This window comes from Coregonus lavaretus, assembly GCF_964263955.1.
Source record: "Coregonus lavaretus genome assembly, chromosome: 12".
NCBI lineage: Eukaryota > Metazoa > Chordata > Actinopteri > Salmoniformes > Salmonidae > Coregonus > Coregonus lavaretus.
In genome coordinates this window covers 17,110,280-17,132,730 of record NC_139999.1, presented here as the reverse complement: position 1 = coordinate 17,132,730, position 22,451 = coordinate 17,110,280, and the positions used below count along the sequence as shown (strand labels likewise).

The following is a 22,451-nucleotide window of genomic DNA, read 5'->3' as shown; positions in this document are numbered from 1 at the left end:
AGAGAGAGAGAGAGAGAGAGAGAGAGAGAGAGAATGAGAGAGAGCGAGAGAGAGAGAGAATGAGAGAATGAGAGAGAGCGAGAGAGAGATACCAAACGGCTCCTAAAGCTCCTAAAGGTTCAGATCTCTGCTGGAGAGTTGGAAACATCACCTCCTCTTCCCCTCTCTCCTCCTTTATCCTCCTTTAAACAGGCCACTCATGCTTCTATCACATATTAACCACTGCTACAACAGGCCTCGATCAGCAATACACATCATGTGTGCATTATTTCCTTGGCTTTGTTAAAAAATGGAACACAACAATATATTTCTCAGAGGCTGATTTCTGAGAGTCTAGGCTTTATATAATTCAGAACTGTGTTTATTCTATATAGTAATATAATTCATGTGTCACAGTCTGAGATGTATGTTGTTGATCACACTGGCATTGCAATCCACACCCACGAACACACACACAAACGTGGTTGGCCTACAACCGTCACTCACTCTGCCTCTCTTAATTTCCTGTTTATGAAGGTTGCCTAGTAAATTCACCCATGACAGAATGAAAACTGCACACAGTGTACCATAGAAAAGATCAAGAAAGTTCAGCTCTCCATTGTTCAACTTAATAAGTGACTTTTACAACCGTCCAACCACTTTTGTTTGTCTTGAGGTCTACAACCAGAAAGCAACAATATGACGGTTGACTGGTGTAAGCATACACTGTTTGCATGTCCTTAACAAGCCTATGACAGTGTGTTGTGGTACCTGTAGGCTTGGCTGATTCTCATTGTCTTTGGGGGATTTTAGACCGGTGCCTTGCTGAAGCTGCAGCTGCTGGCTCTGTTGTTGTTGGTGTTGTTGTTGTTGTTGATGTTGTTGTTGCTGTTTTTGCTGTAGAAGGATCTGCCTAGCCACTTGAAGAGCCTGAAAGAGAGATTAAAAAGATGGTGGGTTAAAAAAAAGGGAACAACATTCAAACTAAAAGCAGATATTTGATTGTGTCTTGGGGCTCAACCCTTCCCTTGAGACCACTCTTACTGCTTTTAACACAACAGATGTAACCCAAACGACGACGTGTTCTTGGACTGATGATAGATAACAAAACAAACTGGCAATATACACCAATTTGTCTTTACAGGACTGTGGGCTCTCCTTCTCTGTGGCCGACGTGAATAAGAAATGTAAGCGTGTTAATCCTCGCAAGGCTGCCGGCCCAGATGGCATCCCTAGCTGCGTCCTAAGAGCATGCGCAGACCAGCTGGCTGGTGTGTTTACGGACATATTCAATCTCTCCCTATCCCAGTCTGCTGTCCCCACATGCTTCAAGATGGCCACCATTGTCTATGTACCCAAGAAAGCAAAGGTAACTCAACTAAATGACTATCACCCCGTAGCACTCACTTTTGTCATCATGAAGTGGTTTGAGAGACTAGTCAAGGATCATATCACCTCTACCTTACCTGCCACCCTAGATCAACAAAACAAAGGAGATGATCGTGGACTTCAGGAAACAGCAGAGGGAGCACCCCCCTATCCACATCGATGGGACCGCAGTGGAGAAGGTGGAAAGCTTCAAGTTCATCGGTGTACACATCACTGACAAACTGAAATGGTCCACCCACACAGACAGTGTGGTGAAGAAGGCACAACAGCGCCTCTTCAACCTCAGGAGGCTGAAGAAATTTGGCATGGCACCTAAAACCCTCACAAACCTTTACATATGCACAATTGAGAGCATCCTGTCGGGCTGTATCACCGCCTGGTACGGCAACTGCACCGCCCACAACCGCAGGACTCTCCAGAGGGTGGTGCAGTCTGCCCAACGCATCACCGGGAACAAACTACCAGCCCTCCAGGACACCTACAGCACCCGATGTCACAGGAAGGCCAAAAATATCATAAAGGACAACAACCACCCGAGCCACTGCCTGTTCACCCCGCTATCATCCAGAAGGCGAGGTCAGTACAGGTGCATCAAAGCTTGGACCGAGAGACTGAAAAACAACTTCTATATCAAGGCCATCAGACTGTTAAATATCCTTCACTAGCACTTTACAGGCTGCTGCCTCTAATAGATTAGAAATCACTGGCCACTTTAATAAATGGAACATTAGTCACTTTAATAATGTTTACATATCTTGCATTACTCATTTCATATGTCTATACTGTATTCTATACTATTCTACTGTATCTTAGTCTATGCCGCACTGACATTGCTCGTCCATATACTTATATATTCTTAATTCCATTGCTTTACTTAGATTTGTGTGTATTGGGTATATGTTATGAAATTGTTAGATATTACTTGTTAGATATTACTGCACTGTCGGAGTTAGAAACACAAGTATTTCGCTACACCTGCAATAACATCTGCTAAACACGTGTATGTGACCAACACAATTTGATTTGATTTGATTTGACATAGTTTCCTGTCGACATACACAGAGAACAATAATCAGTTGACAAAACAAACTTGCCAGTGCAAATATTTTCTGTTGATTTCGATTTCATTTGATTAGGATCCCCATTAGTCGTACGCCGATGGTGACAGCTAGTCTTACTGGGGTCCGACTCGTAACGAAAAATACATTACAGACAAAACACTTTACAACTTACATACACTACCGTTCAAAAGTTTGGGGTCACTTAGAAATGTCCTTGTTTTCGAAAGAAAAGCAAAACATGTTGTCCATTAAAATAACATCAAATTGATCAGAAATACAATGTAGACATTGTTAATGTTGTAAATGGCTATTGTAGCTGGAAACGGCTGATTTTTTATGGAATATCTACATAGGCATACAGAGGCCCATTATCAGCAACCATCAGTCCTGTGTTCCAATGGCACGTTGTGTTTGCTAATCCAAGTTTATCATTTTAAAAGGCTAATTGATCATTAGAAAGCCCTTTTGCAATTATGTTAGCACAGCTGAAAAATGTTGTGCTGATTAAAGAAGCAATAAAACTGGCCTTCTTGAGACTAGTTGAGTATCTGGAGCATCAGCAATTGTGGGTTCGATTACAGGCTCAAAATGGCGAGAAAAAAATAATTTTCTTCTGAAACTCATCAGTCTATTCTTGTTCTGAGAAATGAAGGCTATTCTATGCGAGCAATTGCCAAGAAACTGAAGATCTCGTACAACGCTGTGTACTAGTATGAAGAAGAAAAAAAAGTATGAAAATGTATGCACTCACTAACTGTAAGTCGCTCTGGATAAGAGCGTCTGCTAAATGACTAAAATGTACTACTCCCTTTTTATTTATTTTTTCATTTAGCAGACGCTCTTATCCAGAGCGACTTACAGTTAGTGAGTGCATACATTTTTCATACTGGCCCCCCGCGGGAATCGAACCCACAACCCTGGCGTTGCAAGCGCCATGCTCTACCAACTGAGCTACAGAACAGCGCAAGCTGGCTCTAACCAGAATAGAAAGAGGAGTGGGAGGCCCCGGTGCACAACTGTGCAAGAGGACAAATACATTAGATTGTCTAGTTTGAGAAACAGGTGCCTCACAGGTCCTCAACTGGCAGCTTCATTAAATAGTACCCGCAAAACACCAGTCTCAACGTCAACAGTGAAGAGGCGACTCCGGGATGCTGACCTTCTAGGCAGAGTTGCAAAGAAAAAGCCATATCTTAGACTGCCCATCTTAATATTTTATTTTTATTGGCCAGTCTGAGATATGGCTTTTTCTTTGCAACTCTGCCTAGAAGATCAGCATCCCGGAGTCGCCTCTTCACTGTCGACGTTGAGACTGGTGTTTTGCGGGTACTATTTATTTAAGCTGCTAGTAGTACACAGCGTTGTCCGAGATCTTCAGTTTCTTGGCAATTTCTTGCATGGAATAGCCTTCATTTCTCAGAACAAGAATAGACTGACAAGTTTCAGAAGAAAGTTATTTGTTTCTTGCCATTTTGAGCCTTTAATCGAACCCACAATTGCTGATGCTCCAGATACTCAACTAGTCTCAATAAGGCCAGTTTTATTGCTTCTTTAATCAGCACAACAGTTTTTAGCTATGCTAACATAATTGCAAAAGGGTTTTCTAATGATCAATTTGCCTTTTAAATGATAAACTTGGATTAGCAAACACAACGTGCCATTGGAACACAGGACTGATGGTTGCTGATAATGGGCCTCCTTACGCCTATGTAGATATTCCATTAAAAATCAGCCATTTCCAGCTACAATAGCCATTTACAACATACACTGTATTTCTGATCAATTTGATGTTCTTTTAATGGACAAAAAAATTGCTTTTCTTTCAAAAACAAGAATATTTCTAAGTGACCCCAAACTTTTGAACGGTAGTGTACATTTAAAAACATGAACATGTAGTGTGCATAGGTTGCACTTACAGTAAACAGAAAAAGTCAGAGGCACAGATCGGTGCTTTTTGATCCTCTTCTCCCTCCATCCCCTCCCCTCCAGAAAGTAAATAGAAGGTTTATTGCTGCTCCAAATATCTGTTAAAGGACACAGCCTTCTCATTGGAAAACCTAAAACAGTGCAGTCACATGTTTATTGCTCCAGCTACTCCCTTTTCCCATCACGATAAATAATCAAACATGCCATCCAGAACAAACAAAGCCAGGGAGCTGGGAAAAACAGTGGTCATGAAAACCACACTGATACCAAGAAAAGCAAGCGTGTATTCCCACAGTGAGCTGCCAGCCTCCTCACACCTATACAGGAAAACATCTGAGTAAATAACTGGGCTCATTCTTTCCATGTTCCACAGACGATTAATCCCACAATTAAACAAACAGTCGCGGGCACATCCAAGCCCATCTCACACAGCAGAGTTATAGTCCTCAAGTCAATTATTGGATGAGTTAGGTTGATTGCCAGACGCAAATTAAAAGCGGTATGTTGAAGAAGAAAATCGGAAAAGGGGGAGAGGGGGGTGGAGAGAGGAGGTGGTCAGAGTACGTAAGAGGGAAAGTTAAAGAAACTTGTGAAAGAGTAAGAGGAATGTGTGAAAGATGGTATGAAAGTGAAATATCAAAAGGAAGAGGGTATGGTGAAAGAGTTATAGAGAAAGAGAGAGAGTGATAGGAGAAGATGACCAGAGTGATAGGAGTTGATCTGTAGGCCTGTAAACGCTCTATAAAGGAAAGGATGAGAGGGGAGTTCAGCTCAGATGCAGGGGCAAACAGCTGTGTGCTGGTCTGCACCATGTGTGTGTTTCGACCCTCTCAAACATAGGCCTATGGGACGACATCATGAGCACGAATATAACCACCGGCTACAAAGAGGCCACTCTCCTGGCGTTTTACCCTACCACCATTAAAACATGCTCTCTCTCTCTCGCTCTCTCTCTATCCCTGCCTATAGCTTGTGAGGGGAAAACCCCAAGCCCACACATTCATAAACATAGTATACCCTTTTCTTATGACAGTGTGAGATTCACTCCAACACAAACAGAGAAATCTAACGCAATGCTAAGGGACAAACAATAACATACTCTTTATAGCCCTAATTACAAGAACATGATATTTAACCCATTCAGTTACAGTATGACCAAGTTCTTATCTTCCCGCCAAAAGTGGCAGACCTACCTAGCACTTAAAGCATGCAATACAAGATCAATGTAATTCAATAACCTCAAGTTGTAGGTAAGAATAAGTTGATGGTTAAAAGTTATATACACATTGTACTACAGCACTTACGCAAAATGTGCAGCAAGAAGTCAAGTATAAATAGACAATAGAACACAAATGACAGAGCTGTATAATGGAATAAAGGAGAATAGGTTCTTATTCTAAGACACAACGATCTTACCTGGTGAGGCAGCATGGCACAACATAGCACTGAATAGTTTAAGCCAAGCCTACGGATTACTACAGGGGAACATTCAAATTAAATCAAATCAAATTGTATTGGCCACATGCGCCGAATACAACAGGTGCAGACATTACAGTGAAATGCTTACTTACAGCCCTTAACCAACAGTGCATTTATTTTTTAACAAAAAAGTAAGTGTTGAGAAAAAAAGAGCAGAAGTAAAATAAAATAACAGTAGGGAGGGTATATATATACAGGGGGGTACCGGTGCAGAGTCAATGTGCGGGGGCACCGGCTAGTTGAGGTAGTTGAAGTAATATATACATGTGGGTAGAGTTAAAGTGACTATGCATAAATAATTAACAGAGTAGCAGCAGCGTAAAAGGATGGGGTGTGGGGGCAGTGCAAAGAGTCCGGGTAGCCATGATTAGCTGTTCAGGAGTCTTATGGCTTGGGGGTAGAAGCTGTTGAGAAGTCTTTTGGACCTAGACTTGGCACTCCAGTACCGCTTGCCGTGCGGTAGCAGAGAGAACAATCTATGACTAGGGTGGCTGGAGTCTTTGACAATTTTGAGGGCCTTCCTCTGACACCGCCTGGTATAGAGGTCCTGGATGGCAGGAAGCTTGGCCCCAGTGATGTACTGGGCCGTACGCACTACCCTCTGTAGTGCCTTGTGGTCGGTAGCCAAGCAGTTGCCATACCAGGCGGTGATGCAACCAGTCAGGATGCTCTCGATGGTGCAGCTGTAGAATTTTTTGAGGATCTGAGGACCCATGCCAAATCTTTTCAGTCTCCTGAGGGGGAATAGGCTTTGTCGTGCCCTCTTCACGACTGTCTTGGTGTGTTTGGACCATGATAGTTTGTTGGTGATGTGGACACCAAGGAACTTGAAGCTCTCAACCTGTTCCACTACAGCCCCGTCGATGAGAATGGGGGCGTGCTCGGTCCTCTTTTTTTTTCCTGTAGTCCACAATCATCTCCTTTGTCTTGGTCACGTTGAGGGAGAGGTTGTTATCCTGGCACCACACGGCCAGGTCTCTGACCTCCTCCCTATAGGCAGTCTCATCGTTGTCGGTGATCAGGCCTACCACTGTTGTGTCGTCAGCAAACTTAATGATGGTGTTGGAGTCGTGCCTGGCCATGCAGTCATGGGTGAACAGGGAGTACAGGAGGGGACTGAGCACGCACCCCTGAAGGGCCCCCGTGTTGAGGATCAGTGTGGCAGATGTGTTGTTACCTACCCTTACCACCTGGGGGCGGCCCATCAGGAAGTCCAGGTTCCAGTTGCAGAGGGAGGTGTTTAGTCCCAGGATCCTTAGCTTAGTGATGAGCTTTGAGGGCACTATGGTGTTGAATGCTGAGCTGTAGTCAATGAATATCATTCTCACGTAGGTGTTCCTCTTGTCCAGGTGGGAAAGGGCAGTGTGGAGTGCAATAGAGATTGCATCATCTGTGGATCTGTTGGGGCGGTATGCAAATTGGAGTGGGTCTAGGGTTTCTGGGATAATGCTGTTGATGTGAGCCATGACCAGCCTTTCAAAGCACTTCATGGCTACAGACGTCAGTGCTACGGGTCGGTAGTCATTTAGGCAGGTTATCTTAGAGTCCTTGGGCACGGGGACTATGGTGGTCTGCTTGAAACATGTTGGTATTACATACTCAGTCAGGGACATGTTGAAAATGTCAGTGAAGACACTTGCCAGTTGGTCAGCACATGCTCGGAGTACACGTCCTGGTAATCCGTCTGGCCCTGCGGCCTTGTGAATGTTGACCTGCTTGAAAGTCTTACTCACATCGGCTACGGAGAGCGTGATCACATAGTCATCCGGAACAGCTGGTGCTCTCATGCATGCTTCAGTGTTGCTTGCCTCGAAGCGAGCATAGAAGTGGTTTAGCTCGTCTGGAAGTCTTGTGTCACTGGGCAGCTCACGGCTGTGCTTCCCTTTGTAGTCTGTAATAGTTTTCAAGCCCTGCCACATCCGACGAGCGTCAGAGCCAGTGTAGTACGATTCAATCTTAGTCCTGTATTGACTCTTTGCCTGTTTGATGATTCGTCGGAGGGCATAGCGGGATTTCTTATAAGCGTCCGGGTTAGAGTCCCACTCCTTGAAAGCGGCAGCTCTACCCTTTAGCTCAGTGCGGATGTTTCCTGTAATCCATGGCTTCTGGTTGGGGTATGTACGTACGGTCACTGTGGGGACGACATCATCGATGCACTTATTGATGAAGCCAGTGACTGATGTGGTGTACTCCTCAATGCTATCTGAAGAATCCCGGAACATGTTCCAGTCTGTGCTAGCAAAACAGTCCTGTAGCTTAGCATCTGCGTCATCTGACCACTTTTTTATTAACCGAGTCACTGGTGCTTCCTGCTTTAGTTTTTGCTTATAAGCAGGAATCAGGATAGAGTTATGGTCAGATTTGCCAAATGGAGGGCGAGGGAGAGCTTTGTATGCGTCTCTGTGTGTGGAGTAAAGGTGGTCTAGAGTTTTTTTTCCCTCTGGTTGCACATTTAACATGCTGGTAGAAATGAGGTAGAACGGATTTAAGTTTCCCTGCATTAAAGTCCCTGGCCACTAGGAGCGCTGCATCTGGATGAGCGTTTTCCTGTTGACTTATGGCCTTATACAGCTCATTCAGTGCAATCTTAATGCCAGCATTGGTTTGTGGTGGTAAATAGACAGCTATGAAAAATATAGATGAAAACTCTCTTGGTAAATAGTGTGGTCTACAGCTTATCATAAGATACTCTACCTCAGGCGAGCAAAACCTTGAGACTTCCTTAGTATTTGATTTTGTGCACCAGCTGTTGTTTACAAATATACACAGACCGCCACCCCTTGTCTTACCGGAGTCAGCCGTTCTATCCTGCCGATGTAGCGTATAGCCCGCTAGCTGTATGTTATCCATGTCGTCGTTCAGCCACGACTCGGTGAAACATAAGATATTACAGTTTTTAATGTCCCGTTGGTAGGATAACCGTAATCTTAGGTCATCGAATTTGTTCTCCAATGATTGAAGATTGGCTAATAGGATTGATGGGAGCGGCAGTTTACTCGCTCGCCGTCGGATCCTTACAAGGCACCCCAACCTACGTCCACGATATCTCCGTCTCTTCCTCATGCGAATGACAGGGATTTGGGCCTTGTCGGGTGTCTGTAGGATATCCTTCGCGGCCGCCTCGTTGAAGAAAAAATCTTCGTCCAATACGAGGTGAGTAATCGCTGTCCTGATATCCAGAAGCTCTTTTTGGTTATAAGAGACGATGGAAGAAACATTATGTACAAAATAAATTACAAATAACGCGGAAAAACACACATAATAGTACAATTGGTTAGAGGGCTGTAAAACGGCAGCCATCTTCTCCGGCGCTGTTCTGTAGATTTCATGAATAAACAAAAGTACTGTTTAGTTTTCTCTGTAACTTATGACACATGATTTGGTGTAACGTGTCTGGTTTACTAAGAATGGTGTTGGAGCTAAGATACTCGAGTCATTTCTGCTTCCTCTGCTAATGACGCTGACCTGAAATTATCAACGTTGTCGTACAGATTTGAACAACGGTTTTGATTTTTAACATTTGCCTGAAGATGACAGACCGCTACAACATTCACAGCCAGTTGGAGCATCTTCAATCTAAATACATTGGAACAGGCCATGCGGACACCAGCAAGTGGGAATGGTTGGTGAACCAACATCGGGACTCATACTGTTCATATATGGGCCACTTTGACCTGCTGAATTACTTCTCTGTTGCTGAGAACGAGAGCAAAGCCCGTGTGCGCTTCAATCTCATGGAGAAGATGCTGCAGCCCTGTGGCCCACCTTCGGACAAACCTGACAATGCCTAGGCTAAGGACTTCAACTGACAAGATGTGGATTTTATTGTTTGGCTATCCATCATGTTGATAAGAAGTCATGTTTGAGGTTGGAGATGCATGAAATGGAAGAAATGTTGACGAACGATGCATAAGTTTCCCTTTTTCCCCCCACCCATTTGATATTTGTTGTTTGCCTTAAGAATTTGCATAGAAAATAAACATTGAGAAGAAAAAATATAAAATAATAATGACAAAAAATTATAATAATGAAAATAAAAATTTAAATTAAAAATAAAATAGATACTCGAGTCAACAAGACATGATGGGAGTTTTTAGATACTAATGGGTAAAGACATAGAATTCTGGAAATCATTAACATAAAAAAATCTGCCACAACACCTACTGCATCATCAATCAGCATAAATACGGTAACTGTGACACTGCAATGCAACACTGTGTATTGTAAGATCATCCACGTTGATATCACGTTGATCATCAAACAGAAACTAAGGTCATTAAGACTTTCATATTCGATAAAGTGGAAAACTGTCAGAAAATAATCACTTACAGTATTAGTCATACTGTTTGGGCACTGTTTTCCCCAATTACTTTATAAAATAGTTTTAAAAGCGAAAGACACAGGATGAGTCAAAATAATGATATAAAAAGGCCTAGCTGGGGAACGTATGTAGAGTGTTTCGAGGTGAGGCCGGCTAGAGGCTGACGAATGATTTGTTGTTTAACAAGGCGACTGTAGCTGGCTGCCTTGGAGAGGCCTGATGCTGTGCTAAAATAACCCATTGTGAGCTGTCACTGTGATGTTTACACAGCACCCACTCTTCTCTTCACACAAGGCCTCTCTTCTCTCTCTTCTCTCTTCTCTCTTCTCTCTCTCCCCTCTTTCCCTGGAATTCATCTCCTTTTGATCTCACATTCAAAGGTACCGGGGCTTGATAGACGTACAAGCCTAAAAGCAGCTCCAGACGCGATAAACTGCCAGCGGATGACAGGCCGGAGCGTCTAGAGCAGAGAAATGAGGAGAACAGTATGTTATCTGGCCACTACAATTGCACAAATCAAGAGACATATTAGGTGGAACTGATCAGATACTGTTCAAAGACAGATAATTGTAACAGATAACTAGGATGCAAAGGGAACAGGAGCCAGCCTTGCTATAGGGCGAAGCAGCTGTAAAGCTAAGGGGGGAAATACTGTATGTTTTTAGAATTAACTAGGGTTTTACACAGAATTACACTTATCAAAGTTTGACTTATTCTAATGTACAGGACCAGTAGATTGAACAGTGTATATTTCTAACTGGCAAAACATCTCATGTGTAACATGACGCTTGCCAATTGGATTCAGATATTTGTATGTGCAGAACCTGTATATGTACAGGTGCAACTGGAGAAGCTTTGTTGGAATGTGCTGCTATGGTTGTTTGTACTACAGGCTAAGCTGTAGCTGTACAGTATAAGGAACAAAATAAACACACACACACACACACACACACACACACACACACCCTCCAGGATCTGATAAGGAAAACACCCTCCAGGATCTGACAAGGTCTTATCGCCAACAAAGACGATGCAATTTGGTATCCTTGTCATTTGCACATTCTCTTTCAAATGTGTTCAAAGTTCACACCTTCCCCTGTGTTAACGGGTCTGCTTTAATAAACAACGGCTGCCTTATTTCTGCATCTACTTTCACACCATATTAGTGAATAGAGCCTCTGAAAAGGCAGGAGCAGCTCTCATGTCCCAGGGCTATCTAGCAGCGATAAGGGAATGGCTAAGTACTGGATGTCTTTATATGCAGTCTGCACATGTGGATTATTTACAGGCTTTGGGTTTCCTGCTGTTAAAGCCAGCTCTGGGTGCCATACAAATCCCTTCTCAGAGAATTACCACAAGTCTTTGCTTTGATTCAGCCCTAAACTTTTTACTACGTTGCAATGGTACGCACATTTTGGACATGACCAAAGGCACTTCTTTATCTCTCTACATCTGTTGACCTTGAGTAAACAAAAAATACAAACAACTTGAGTCCAACTGTAGAGGAATTCTAATGCACTGGTTATAGAGAGATATGTCTAGTGGCAGGCTAAGTTACTCAGAATGGAGACCAACAACACTCATCCTCCAGTTCAAACTGACAGACAAATCATAGAAAAATGTGAGCCAGGTCAAAGAGAGTGGTTGTGTGAAAAGTGAGAGGGCTCCATTCAGGGTGGCTCCACTGGAAGAGGGGCGGTGAGAAGCGAAAAGTGGGTCTGGTCTAGTGTGTTTGTTCAGGCCCATCAGGAGAGAGCCCTCTTTATTTCCTCTGACTCACCAGTGTCCTCCAACCCCAAAGCCAGGGTAGACCTTGAATGTGAAATGGTTTCAAACAAATTGCCCCTAATTGCTAGAAGACGTGCGCGCAGGTGTAATCGGATCCCTGTGGCCATTGTGGAGACTGGAGAGAGAGAAAAAAGGGTAGAGAGAGGAGTGGAGGAAAGCTGAGAGGAAAAGAGGAGAGCGGGGTCCAGTGTTAGCTGTTTACCCAGTGGCTGGAGTTCATTAGACAGGAGACCAAGGTTCTCAGACGGCCAGCAAAAACACAGCTAATAGGTTAGTTCTTAATGTAGTCCTGCTCAGCAGACACAGACATTTCTCCCCCTTCTCAGGCCTCAGTGGATTTGCCTGGTGATGGCCTAAATGTCAAGGTCATCTGCTTCACTTTCTGAGTGAAAGAGCACACATCTCAACTCACCTGACATTTATGGCCCTGGCTCTACCCCTGCAATGTTTCATCCAAACAAAGGGCCTTTTGCACCTCAGCTGCAGCCCTGTGCAAAAAGCTCCCTTCTCTCTGGATCCTCCTGGTGTGTTCAAAGTACAGTAGGCTAACTCCCTCCTACGGATAGGAACGCTGTTCCTTCCATTTTTGTAAATTACGCAGGCTATTGTAAGACTGGTGGGGAATTTATTGAAACTGGGAGAGTTACTGACACAATTTATTTTAGAATAGTACAAGTAGGATGACGTGGGGTCAGGGGGGCATTGAGTGTGCAAACATATAGTAATGGAATTCACTTACAATAAGTGTCATTTTTATTGAAATGTATATGATTTGGGGGAATTCTTAAACATGTGAGCAGATAAGCAGCGGGAGGAATCGTGTCAATTTATATTAATTGAGTTATATACTTTTTTTTGTACAAAAGCCGTTTATCTGCAATGCAAAGTAGGCAGGGCTGGATTCTCAGTAAGTATATAATTAATGCCATTTCCAAAATGCCTCTCCACATGGAAAACAGGCACCCATGTTCAAACCTCATGCATTACAGGCCCTCTGAAAAACACTCTCTAACCCATGTATAGATTTCCAAACTAATTCATGTAGAATACATAAATAAATCAACGTTTTGTACCCACTTCAAACCATTATATTCCCTTCCTTTGCTGCACTTTTCAACTAATCTATTAATATTTATGACAACACTAAACATTTCAAATTGCCATGTTTAAACAATATAAAGCACAGCATGCAATTATATAAGATGCAAGCTGACTTCAATAAAAATCCAATTTTGTTTTGTTCCCCCCATAACAGGTAATGCAATGGCTTGACAAATGTTTTTAGGGGGAAAATGGAGTGAAAGAAAAACAGGGTAGAAAGTAAAGTTATTAAACATGAGTGTGGATGGAAGAGGGTGCTGTGGAGCGGGACTAATGATGGAGGGCAAGGAGTGAAGGGAGGGAAAGGAGGAGGGAGAGAGAAAGAGGGAGGGTAGAGAGGGGAGGGAGCATGGAGCAGGCGCAGAGCAGGGCAGAGAGTAAACAGCACCCCAACAGGCGGGCCCCGTCTGGGCCCGGGATCTACTCTGAGCCTGGTACAGGCGGACTGGGAGGTCAGCTCAGCTATGCAGGCCTGACAGGTTCCGTTTGCTGTGTGCCGCCCGTTTGTTTGGATTCTCCAGCCTTTCTTAGCTAGCAGCTTCACAACAGATGGCAAAAAGAAGGCCCCTATTCAAAGAGGTCTGGATCAAAAAATACATATAAAGAAAATCACACATACTGTAGACACAACACAACACACACACACACACACACACACACACACACACGCACACACACACACACATTCAAGTGTCATTTAGGATCAAAATAACAGGGCCAAAACCTACACAAAATAAGACGATTGTAAGAAAATATGAACACACTGTCTTCACACAGGCAGGACAAACACACACACAAGCATGCACACACATATGGTTCTTTCTGATTATGGGACAACAACTTCCTATCATGATTCAATAACATAATGCAAATCTCCCCTCCGTGAAGGCATTTCTGTCCCCGCTATTCAGCAGTTATTAAATGAATAGTGTGTTTATTACTGCTTTAGTGTGGTGTAAACTCATAAACACCCTCCCGACTACAAGGGAAGCTGTCAACTAAATATTGTTTCCCTCATGAGTCGCTCTTCCACCTCAATTACGCCTTTCAACTTCCGAGGCACTGTATGATAAAGTGGCCGTAAAAATCATTCACATTAATACACCATTGTGCATCTGCTGCTAAAGGTAATTAAAGAAGTAAATGACTCATAAGAATAGACATATGAGCCGCAAAATGAAAGGCAACTGGGCTGCCTCATGAAAATATGTACCATTAAGATACTGCATTTTCATATTCAGGGTAATCAGCTCCACTAGCCTGATGCTGATTTAATCCACTTCACTAGCGAAGTCTTTCAGAGCGCGTCACTCTCTCTCCCTGCATTCTGCTCCTGCACCGCCCGTGAATGGCACCACTAAAGGGAGGTCACACAGAGGCAAATCAGTTGGGGCGCAGTCAATGCTTTGGTTCCATTTCGATGGCAGAAAGAGAGGAAAAAGAGAGAGAGGAAAAAGAGAGAGAGGGAAAAGAGAGAGGAGGAAAATAGAGAGAGGGAGATTGAGTGAGGAGGAGAAGAAAAAAAGAAAAATAGAAAGAATAGAAAAAAAGAAAGAGCTGTGAACAATGCAAGGCAGATCTCAGTCTATACCCTTCTCTGTCCCGCTGCCTTTACTTTTACCTAGCCAACACCAACGCCTGGGGATGCCCACCACTGCATTCTGCTGTAATTTACGTCAAGTCGATAAAACACAGAAACTGTCCTGGGCATGCAAACTATTTAGACGGGTGCTTGGAAAAACCTCCTTGTTTCGTTTGTTATTGCATTTTTGTCTGCAGAGTTGCATCAGGTAGTGTTTGGGAGAGTCATGCATGGGAAAGGATGATTCTAAAACGCAGCGTGAGGCGGGGATTCTGGGGAGATTTATCCAGCGTTGACGCGTAGTGTTTAGAATGGGAATGCCTCGTTGTTTTTCCTCTCATCCACATTACTCAACTTCATCAATACAGCAGCAAACTCTCAAGTTACTTTCAGCAAAGCCCTAAATCTCTGTTTGAGTTGCACTGAATATAGATGAATACAGGCAGCCTACACATTACACACACAACACCTGCTACAAAGCAGTGCTTCCTTGGTTGCTACTGCATTTTGGTTACACTTAATATTTGTGGTATACTAAACATTAAAACAATTGCTTATATCATAGCTCCACTGATCCCAAGCTACAGATGTAGGATATTAATTTGATCACTCTTTTGTTGCAGATAATGTTCCTGGACCGCATAAATTCACTGAAAACCATAACACACAGTTATATTAACAGTATTACACTTTTCATGTAGCCTACTTTTGGCTAGCTAATAGCCTAACCTCCGTTCAATCAACATTATGGATAAAAGTTCAAATCCTGTTGCTGCAGGATTATTTAGGTCAAATTAAGATCCTACACCTGTATATGTACATCATCTGCCATTGATTTCCCTTGTCTTGACCTGGGACCTAAAGCACGTAACCCCCTGTATGAGGTCTATGAGGTGCCAGTGGAGGAATCCCAGTGTGGTTGGAGTGAGAGTTTCTCTACGGGATAATATTTCTATAAATCACAGTGAGCCCAATTGGCCATGGCTGTGGATTGAGTTGCAGTGGAGAGGCAGCTCCCTGGGAATAGCACTGTCTCTGTTGAAGTCATTCCAAGACGGGTAATATGATCCCAGACAGACAGGAATAAAGGAAGAGGAAAAAAATCAGATTGCTTTGGCCATAAACTATAGTGATCTCCTGGCTGAGTCTGGACAGATCAACAGTCAGCTTGGACTGACATGATGCATAGTAGTGTTCTGATGAAAGGATGCAAAGACAAGAGGGCAGTCATACTCTTTCCATTTAATTGGCTTTAACATGGACACTGGGCATTACTCAAACTCTCACAAGTCACATTGGCGTGGACAAGTGTGAGTGAAGTAACAACAAGTCATAGGAGGTCCTGTAAGTGTAAGTAAGCACAGTAACATAACATCCTGTAGTAATTAGCATGCAAGGTGCAGCACAGCGTGGTGACTCTGAACAGACACCTCCTGAGCTGCAGGCTTCAATAAACGTTGCAGGAGAAGATGATCACGAGGCAAATTAAGTTATCTGCCATGCTTAAAGGGCTTCCATAGTAGTGTCAAGTTAGCTGGATGTCCTTTGGATGGTGGACGATTCTTGATACACACAGGAAAGTGTTGAATGTGAAAAACACAGCAGCATTGCAGTTCTTGACACACTCAAACCGGTGCGCCTGGCAAATACTACCATACACCGTTCAAAGGCACTTAAATCTTTTGTCTTGCTCATTCACCCTCTGAATGGTACACATACTCAATCCATGTCTCAGTTGTCTCAAGGCTTAAAAATCCTTCTTTAAACTATCTCCTCCCCTTCATCTACACTGATTGAAGTGGATTTAACAAGTGACATCAATAAGGGATCATAGCTTTCACCTGGATTCACCTGGTCAGTCTACGTCAAATCAAATCAAATTATATTTGTCACATGCGCCGAATACAACATGTGTAGACCTTACAGTGAAATGCTTACTTACAAGCCCTTAACCAACAATGCAATTGTAAGAAAAATAAGTGTTAAGTAACAAATAGATAAGTAAAAAAAATGAATAAAAAAAATTATAACAATAATTAAAGAGCAGCAGTAAAATAAGTAATGAGTCTATATACAAGGGGTACCGGTACAGAGTCAATGTGCGGGGGCACCGGTTAGTCGAGGTAATTGAGGTAATATGTACATGTAGGTAGAGTTAAAGTGACTATGCATAGATAATAAACAGAGAGTAGCAGCAGCGTAAAAGAGGGGGTTGCAATGCAAATCGTCTAGGTAGCCATGATTAGCTGTTCAGGGGTCTTATGGCTTGGGGGTAGAAGCTGTTAAGAAGCCTTTTGGACCTAGACTTGGCGCTCCGGTACCGCTTGCCATGCGGTAGCAGAGAGAACAGTCTATGACTACGGTGGCTGGAGTCTTTGACAATTTTTAGGGCCTACCTCTGACACCGCCTGGTATAGATGTCCTGGATGGCAGGAAGCTTGGCCCCAGTGATGTACTGGGCCGTATGCACTACCCTCTGTAGTGCCTTGCGGTCGAAGGCTGAGCAGTTGCCATACCAGGCAGTGATGCAACCAGTCAGGATGCTCTCGATGGTGCAGCTGTATAACTTTTTGAGGATCTGAGGACCCATGCCAAATCTTTTCAGTCTCCTGAGGGGTAATAGGCTTTGTCGTGCCCTCTTCACGTCTGTCTTGGTGTGTTTGGACCATGATAGTTTGTTGGTGATGTGGACACCAAGGAACTTGAAGCTCTCAACCTGCTCCACTACAGCCCCGTCGATGAGAATGGGGGCGTGCTCGGTCCTCCATTTCCTGTAGTCCACAATCATCTCATTTGTCTTGATCACGTTGAGGGAGAGGTTGTTATCCTGGCACCACACAGCCAGGTCTCTGACCTCCTCCCTATAGGCTGTCTCATTGTTGTCGGTGATCAGGCCTACCACTGTCGTGTCGTCGGCAAACTTAATGATGGTGTTGGAGTCATGCCTGGCCATGCAGTCATGGGTGAACAGGGAGTACAGGAGGGGACTGAGCACGCACCACTGAGGGGCCCCTGTGTTGAGGATCAGCGTGGCAGATGTGTTGTTACCTACCCTTACCACCTGGGCGCGGCCCGTCAGAAAGTCCAGGATCCAGTTGCAGAGGGAGGCGTTTAGTCCCAGGGTCCTTAGCTTAGTGATGAGCTTTGAGGGCACTATGGTGTTGAACGCTGAGCTGTAGTCAATGAATAGCATTCTCACGTAGTTCCTTTTGTCCAGGTGGGAAAGGGCAGTGTGGAGTGCAATAGAGATTGCATCATCTGTGGATCTGTTGGTGCGGTATGCAAATTGGAGTGGGTCTAGGGTTTCTGGGATAATGGTGTTGATGTGAGCCATGACCAGCCTTTCAGAGCACTTCATGGCTACAGACGTGAGTGATACGGGTCTGTAGTCATTTAGGCAGGTTACGTTAGTGTTCTTGGGCACAGGGACTATGGTGGTCTGCATGAAACATGTTGGTATTACAGACTCAGCCAGGGACAGGTTGAAAATATCAGTGAAGACACTTGCCAGTTGGTCAGCGCATGCTCGGAGTACACGTCCTGGTAATCCGTCTGGCCCTGCGGCCTTGTGAATGTTGACCTGTTTAAAGGTCTTACTCACATCGGCTACGGAGAGCGTGATCACACAGTCATCTGGAACAGCTGATGCTCTCATGCATGCTTCAGTGTTGCTTGCATCGAAGCGAGCATAGAAGTAATTTAGCTCGTCTGGTAGCCTTGTGTCACTGGTTAGCTCGCAGCTGTGCTTCCCTTTGTAGTCTGTAATAGTTTGCAAGCCCTGCCAAATCCGACGAGCGTCGGAGCCGGTGTAGTACGATTCCATCTTAGTCTTGTATTGACGCTTTGCCTGTTTGATGGTACATTGGAGGGCATAGCGTGATTTCTATGGGGGTAGAAGCTGTTAAGAAGCTATTCCGGGTTAGAGTCCCGCTCCTTGAAAGCGGCAGCTCTACCCTTTAGCTCAGTGTGGATGTTGCCTGTAATCCATGGCTTCTGGTTGGGGTATGTACGTATGGTCACTGTAGGGACGACGTCATCGATGCACTTATTGATGAAGCCAGTGACTGATGTGCTGTACTCCTCAATGCCATTGGAAGAATCCCGGAACATATTCCAGTCTGTGCTAGCAAAACAGTCCTGTAGCTTAGCAACTGCGTCATCTGACCACTTCTTTATTGACCGTGTCACTGGTGCTTCCTGCTTTAGTTTTTGCTTGTAAGCAGCAATCAGGAAAAATTATGGTCAGATTTGCCAAATGGAGGGCGAGGGCGAGGGAGAGCTTTGTATGCGTCTCTGTGTGTGGAGTAAAGGTGGTCTAGAGTTTTTTTTCCTCTGGTTGCACATTTAACATGCTGGTAGAAATGAGGTAAAACGGATGTAAGTTTCCCTGCATTAAAGTCCCCAGCGACTAGGAGCGCCGCCTCTGGATGAGTGTTTTCCTGTTTGCTTATGAACTTATACAGCTCATTGCGTGCGGTCTTAGTGCCAGCATCGGTTTGTGTTGGTAAATAGACAGCTACGAAAAATATAGATGAAAACTCTCTTGGCTTATCATGAGATACTCTACCTCAGGCGAGCAAAACCTAGAGACTTCTTTAATATTAGATTTTGTGCACCAGCTGTTGTTTACAAATATACACAGACCGCCAGCTGTATGTCGTCGTTCAGCCACGACTCTGTGAAACATAAGATAATATAGTTTTTAATGTCCCGTTGGTAGGATATTCGTGATCGTAGCTTGTCTATTTTGTTATCCAATGATTGTACGTTGGCTAATAGGACTGATGGTAGAGGCAGATTACCCACTCGCCATCGGATACTTATAAGGCACCACGACCTATGTCCCCGATATCTCCATCTCTTTCTTGTGGTCCTCTGTAGCTCAGCTGGTAGAGCACGGCGCTTGTAACGCCAAGGTAGTGGGTTCGATCCCCGGGACCACCCATACACAAAAATGTATGCACGCATGACTGTAAGTCGCTTTGGATAAAAGCGTCTGCTAAATGGCATATTATTTATTATTATTTCTCCTGCGTATGACGGGGTTTTGGGCCTTATCGGGTATCTGAAGTAAATCCTTCGCGTCCGACTCGTTAAAGAAAAAATCTTGGTCCAGTACGAGGTGAGTTATCGCTGTCCTGATATCCAGAAGCTCTTTTCGGTCATAAGAGACGGTGGCAGAAACATTATGTACAAAATAAGTTACAAATAATGCGCAAAAAACATACACAATAGCACAATTGGTTAGTAGCCCGTAAAACGGCAGCCATCTAATCCGGCGCCATTCCGGCTTTCCATTCTGTCATGAAAGAGGAGGTGTTCCTAATGTTTTGTACACTCAGTGTATGTCCTGATTGAACTTGAATGAATTTGAAATGAATGCAATTAGGTGATGAATCTATCTAGATTCTGATCTAGCATTAGTCAATAATAAATCATTACCATTATTCTATTTTACTTGTTCTGTCCTCCCCTAAAAATGAGAAACATACATATACAGCGTGGTGATAATGAAACAAACCCAAAGTGAAATGCAGGCATAGCTACAAACAGTAATAGCCCAAACAACAAGCACTGCAAGAACCAAGGGCATGTGGGATTTAGAATGGGGGGCCAGGCGGGAAATGACAGACTGCTGTTCACCTCCATTAGCTGCTACAGTATGTGAGAGCGGTGCATCTAGCAGCACACGACCTGTGAAAAATCTTAGATCTCGCTCTGTCTTGGAATGGGATTGCCGCATTAATTATTGGGAACTGTAATCTCTCAAGCAAATCAAATTACTCTCATTAACCGCACAAGAAAACTGCCTCTGTAATAAGTATGAATAAAAAGTATTTATTACCAATAATCACCTCTTTAATGTGAGCCAGCTTACAACAGCTTTTATTTTTGCTGATTAAGTTAAAAAAATTAGAAACAGGAAGGACGTTTGTGCGAGCACACACACACACACACACACACACACACACACACACACACACACACACACACACACACACACACACACACACACACCTCATGGAGTTTATGAGACTGAGTGATACAGTGATTAAAGGGGAGGGTATAGAGATAGAGTGCTTTAGGGCCTTTGACAGGACATGCCTTACCTAGTCATAAACACCTCTTTCTTTAGGTCAGGTGAAGAATCACTCTCAAAAGGGTTCACTAAGAGGTGAATCACTAGAGGATTTACATGTAATGTAGCCCATGTCATCACCCAATCAGTGCCTACACACAAAGCTGTCCATGGCAACTCAGTACAGTCACTGACCGCTACATATTTCAGAACGTTTGTGCGGATTGCCAGACTCAGTGCAGACACTAGCATAACAATGCTATTTCAGAATCATAGACAGCTGCTGACATTTTTTCATCTCAGCTCATTTACATCATTTTGGTTGTCTGAAAGCCCAGTGCGTATAACAGAGTAAAAAAACATGTCTGCATTATGCATTTCTGCAAATTGAGAAAAACAAACTGATACTTGTATACTTTATCACTCCCCAGGGAGTGACTATTTCCTCCAATTCCAGGATATGACATCATTACTTCAAGTAAATGTTGTCAAGTATAATTTCTCTGCTCGTAAACATAGCAGACACAGATATCCTCTCTATTTGAAGGACTGAGTTTTTTCCCCCTGAAAATAGCCAATTAATTACATTATCAAAAAAGGAAATAGAAAGTAAGAAAAAACATAAAAAAGGCTAATAAATATGAATTTCCTCCATTAAATCAATTATAATTGGAGGTCAGCATTTCATTCATTTACAGGTTTAGCATAATGACCTGTTTTTCCCTCATTTACTTCTGTATTCACCTGGGACACTGATGTCCCTGTTATCAAAAGTAACACACCAGTGATTATTCAAATTACATTTATATTCCAGTGGGAACATGCCTATCAAAATAAAATGCAGAGAAGTTAATATACCAAAAAGAAACCCTATAGTATACCATGAAGAATTATGTTAGCACTTATCTAGAACTTTATGTAATATGATACCAGTCCCGTGGATACGACAGTATCTATACTGTACATATGCTCTACAAAAACCAAGATTATAATCTGTGTGTCAATCATTTTGTTAAGGTAGTGCATCAGTATAGCAATGCAGCTAGCAGTGATTGGGGTTTGGCAGCAGGACAAGTTAAGGCAGTGCTGCCCCATGGCTACAGAACTAAAGCTCTCCTATAGCTTCGCAACCTGCCCATCAATGAGGACCCACCCACCCGCCCGCCTGTCTGTGCATGGCGTCTCCTATGAGTCATGCTGGGCTTGTGAGCCAGACAGCAGGGGGGACTTAGGTCGCAGGACTGGAGGGGATGTGGTGAGACCGTGAGGAGTGCCACACAAACCTGTGACCAGTGGCTATGCATCATAGCAAAATAAATGAGCTATTCTGCAAGGGTGTTCGTTTTATAAATTATACTGTTTTACACACATAAACATAGTCAAGTTGGCACCCTCAAATATGTTTCTATATTAATTGCTCATGTAAGTTGCTCTGGATAAGAGAAAAATAATAATAATAATAGATGGAGGTATTTATCGTGTTTAACACATGAAAGCCACCTCAGTAAGACAGACTGCAGAATATCACATAAACACTTTGTAAACATACAGCTGTAAAGATCATTATTTTGATTGCGGGACTCTCGTAAGGCTTTTCTTCCCCTCCCCAACATCTGTTTGAAATATAGGGCAAAACCAGCATTCTGGCTGGAGCTCAGGTGGTTCAAATGGAACACACACACACAAACACACTTCTGTGTATAAACGTTCATTTTTAGTTTACAGTTTCTCTCTGGTTCTGTGGTG

At 43.5% G+C, this 22,451-nt stretch overlaps 2 protein-coding genes across 2 annotated transcripts in view; one reads left to right on the top strand and one right to left on the bottom strand.

The window, feature by feature from the left end:
• LOC311138345 (forkhead box protein P1-B-like) overlaps positions 1-22,451 on the bottom strand; it is a 233,455-nt gene that overhangs the window by 52,270 nt on the left and 158,734 nt on the right. Inside the window, exon 6 of the mRNA XM_084173014.1 lies at positions 691-909. Within this exon, the coding sequence (XP_084029140.1) occupies positions 691-909 (219 nt within the window). The remainder of the gene's footprint in view (positions 1-690; positions 910-22,451) is intronic.
• Positions 9,310-9,827, top strand: LOC311138907 (splicing factor 3B subunit 5-like). The gene has a single exon (XM_084173705.1). The coding sequence runs from the start codon at positions 9,365-9,367 to the stop codon at positions 9,623-9,625; it is 261 nt and encodes an 86-aa protein (XP_084029831.1). The 5' UTR covers positions 9,310-9,364; the 3' UTR covers positions 9,626-9,827.

Bases quoted from the DNA above. Each gene is read 5' to 3' on its own strand.
- LOC311138907 (XM_084173705.1), top strand. From the start codon at position 9,365: ATGACAGACCGCTACAACATTCACAGCCAGTTGGAGCATCTTCAATCT.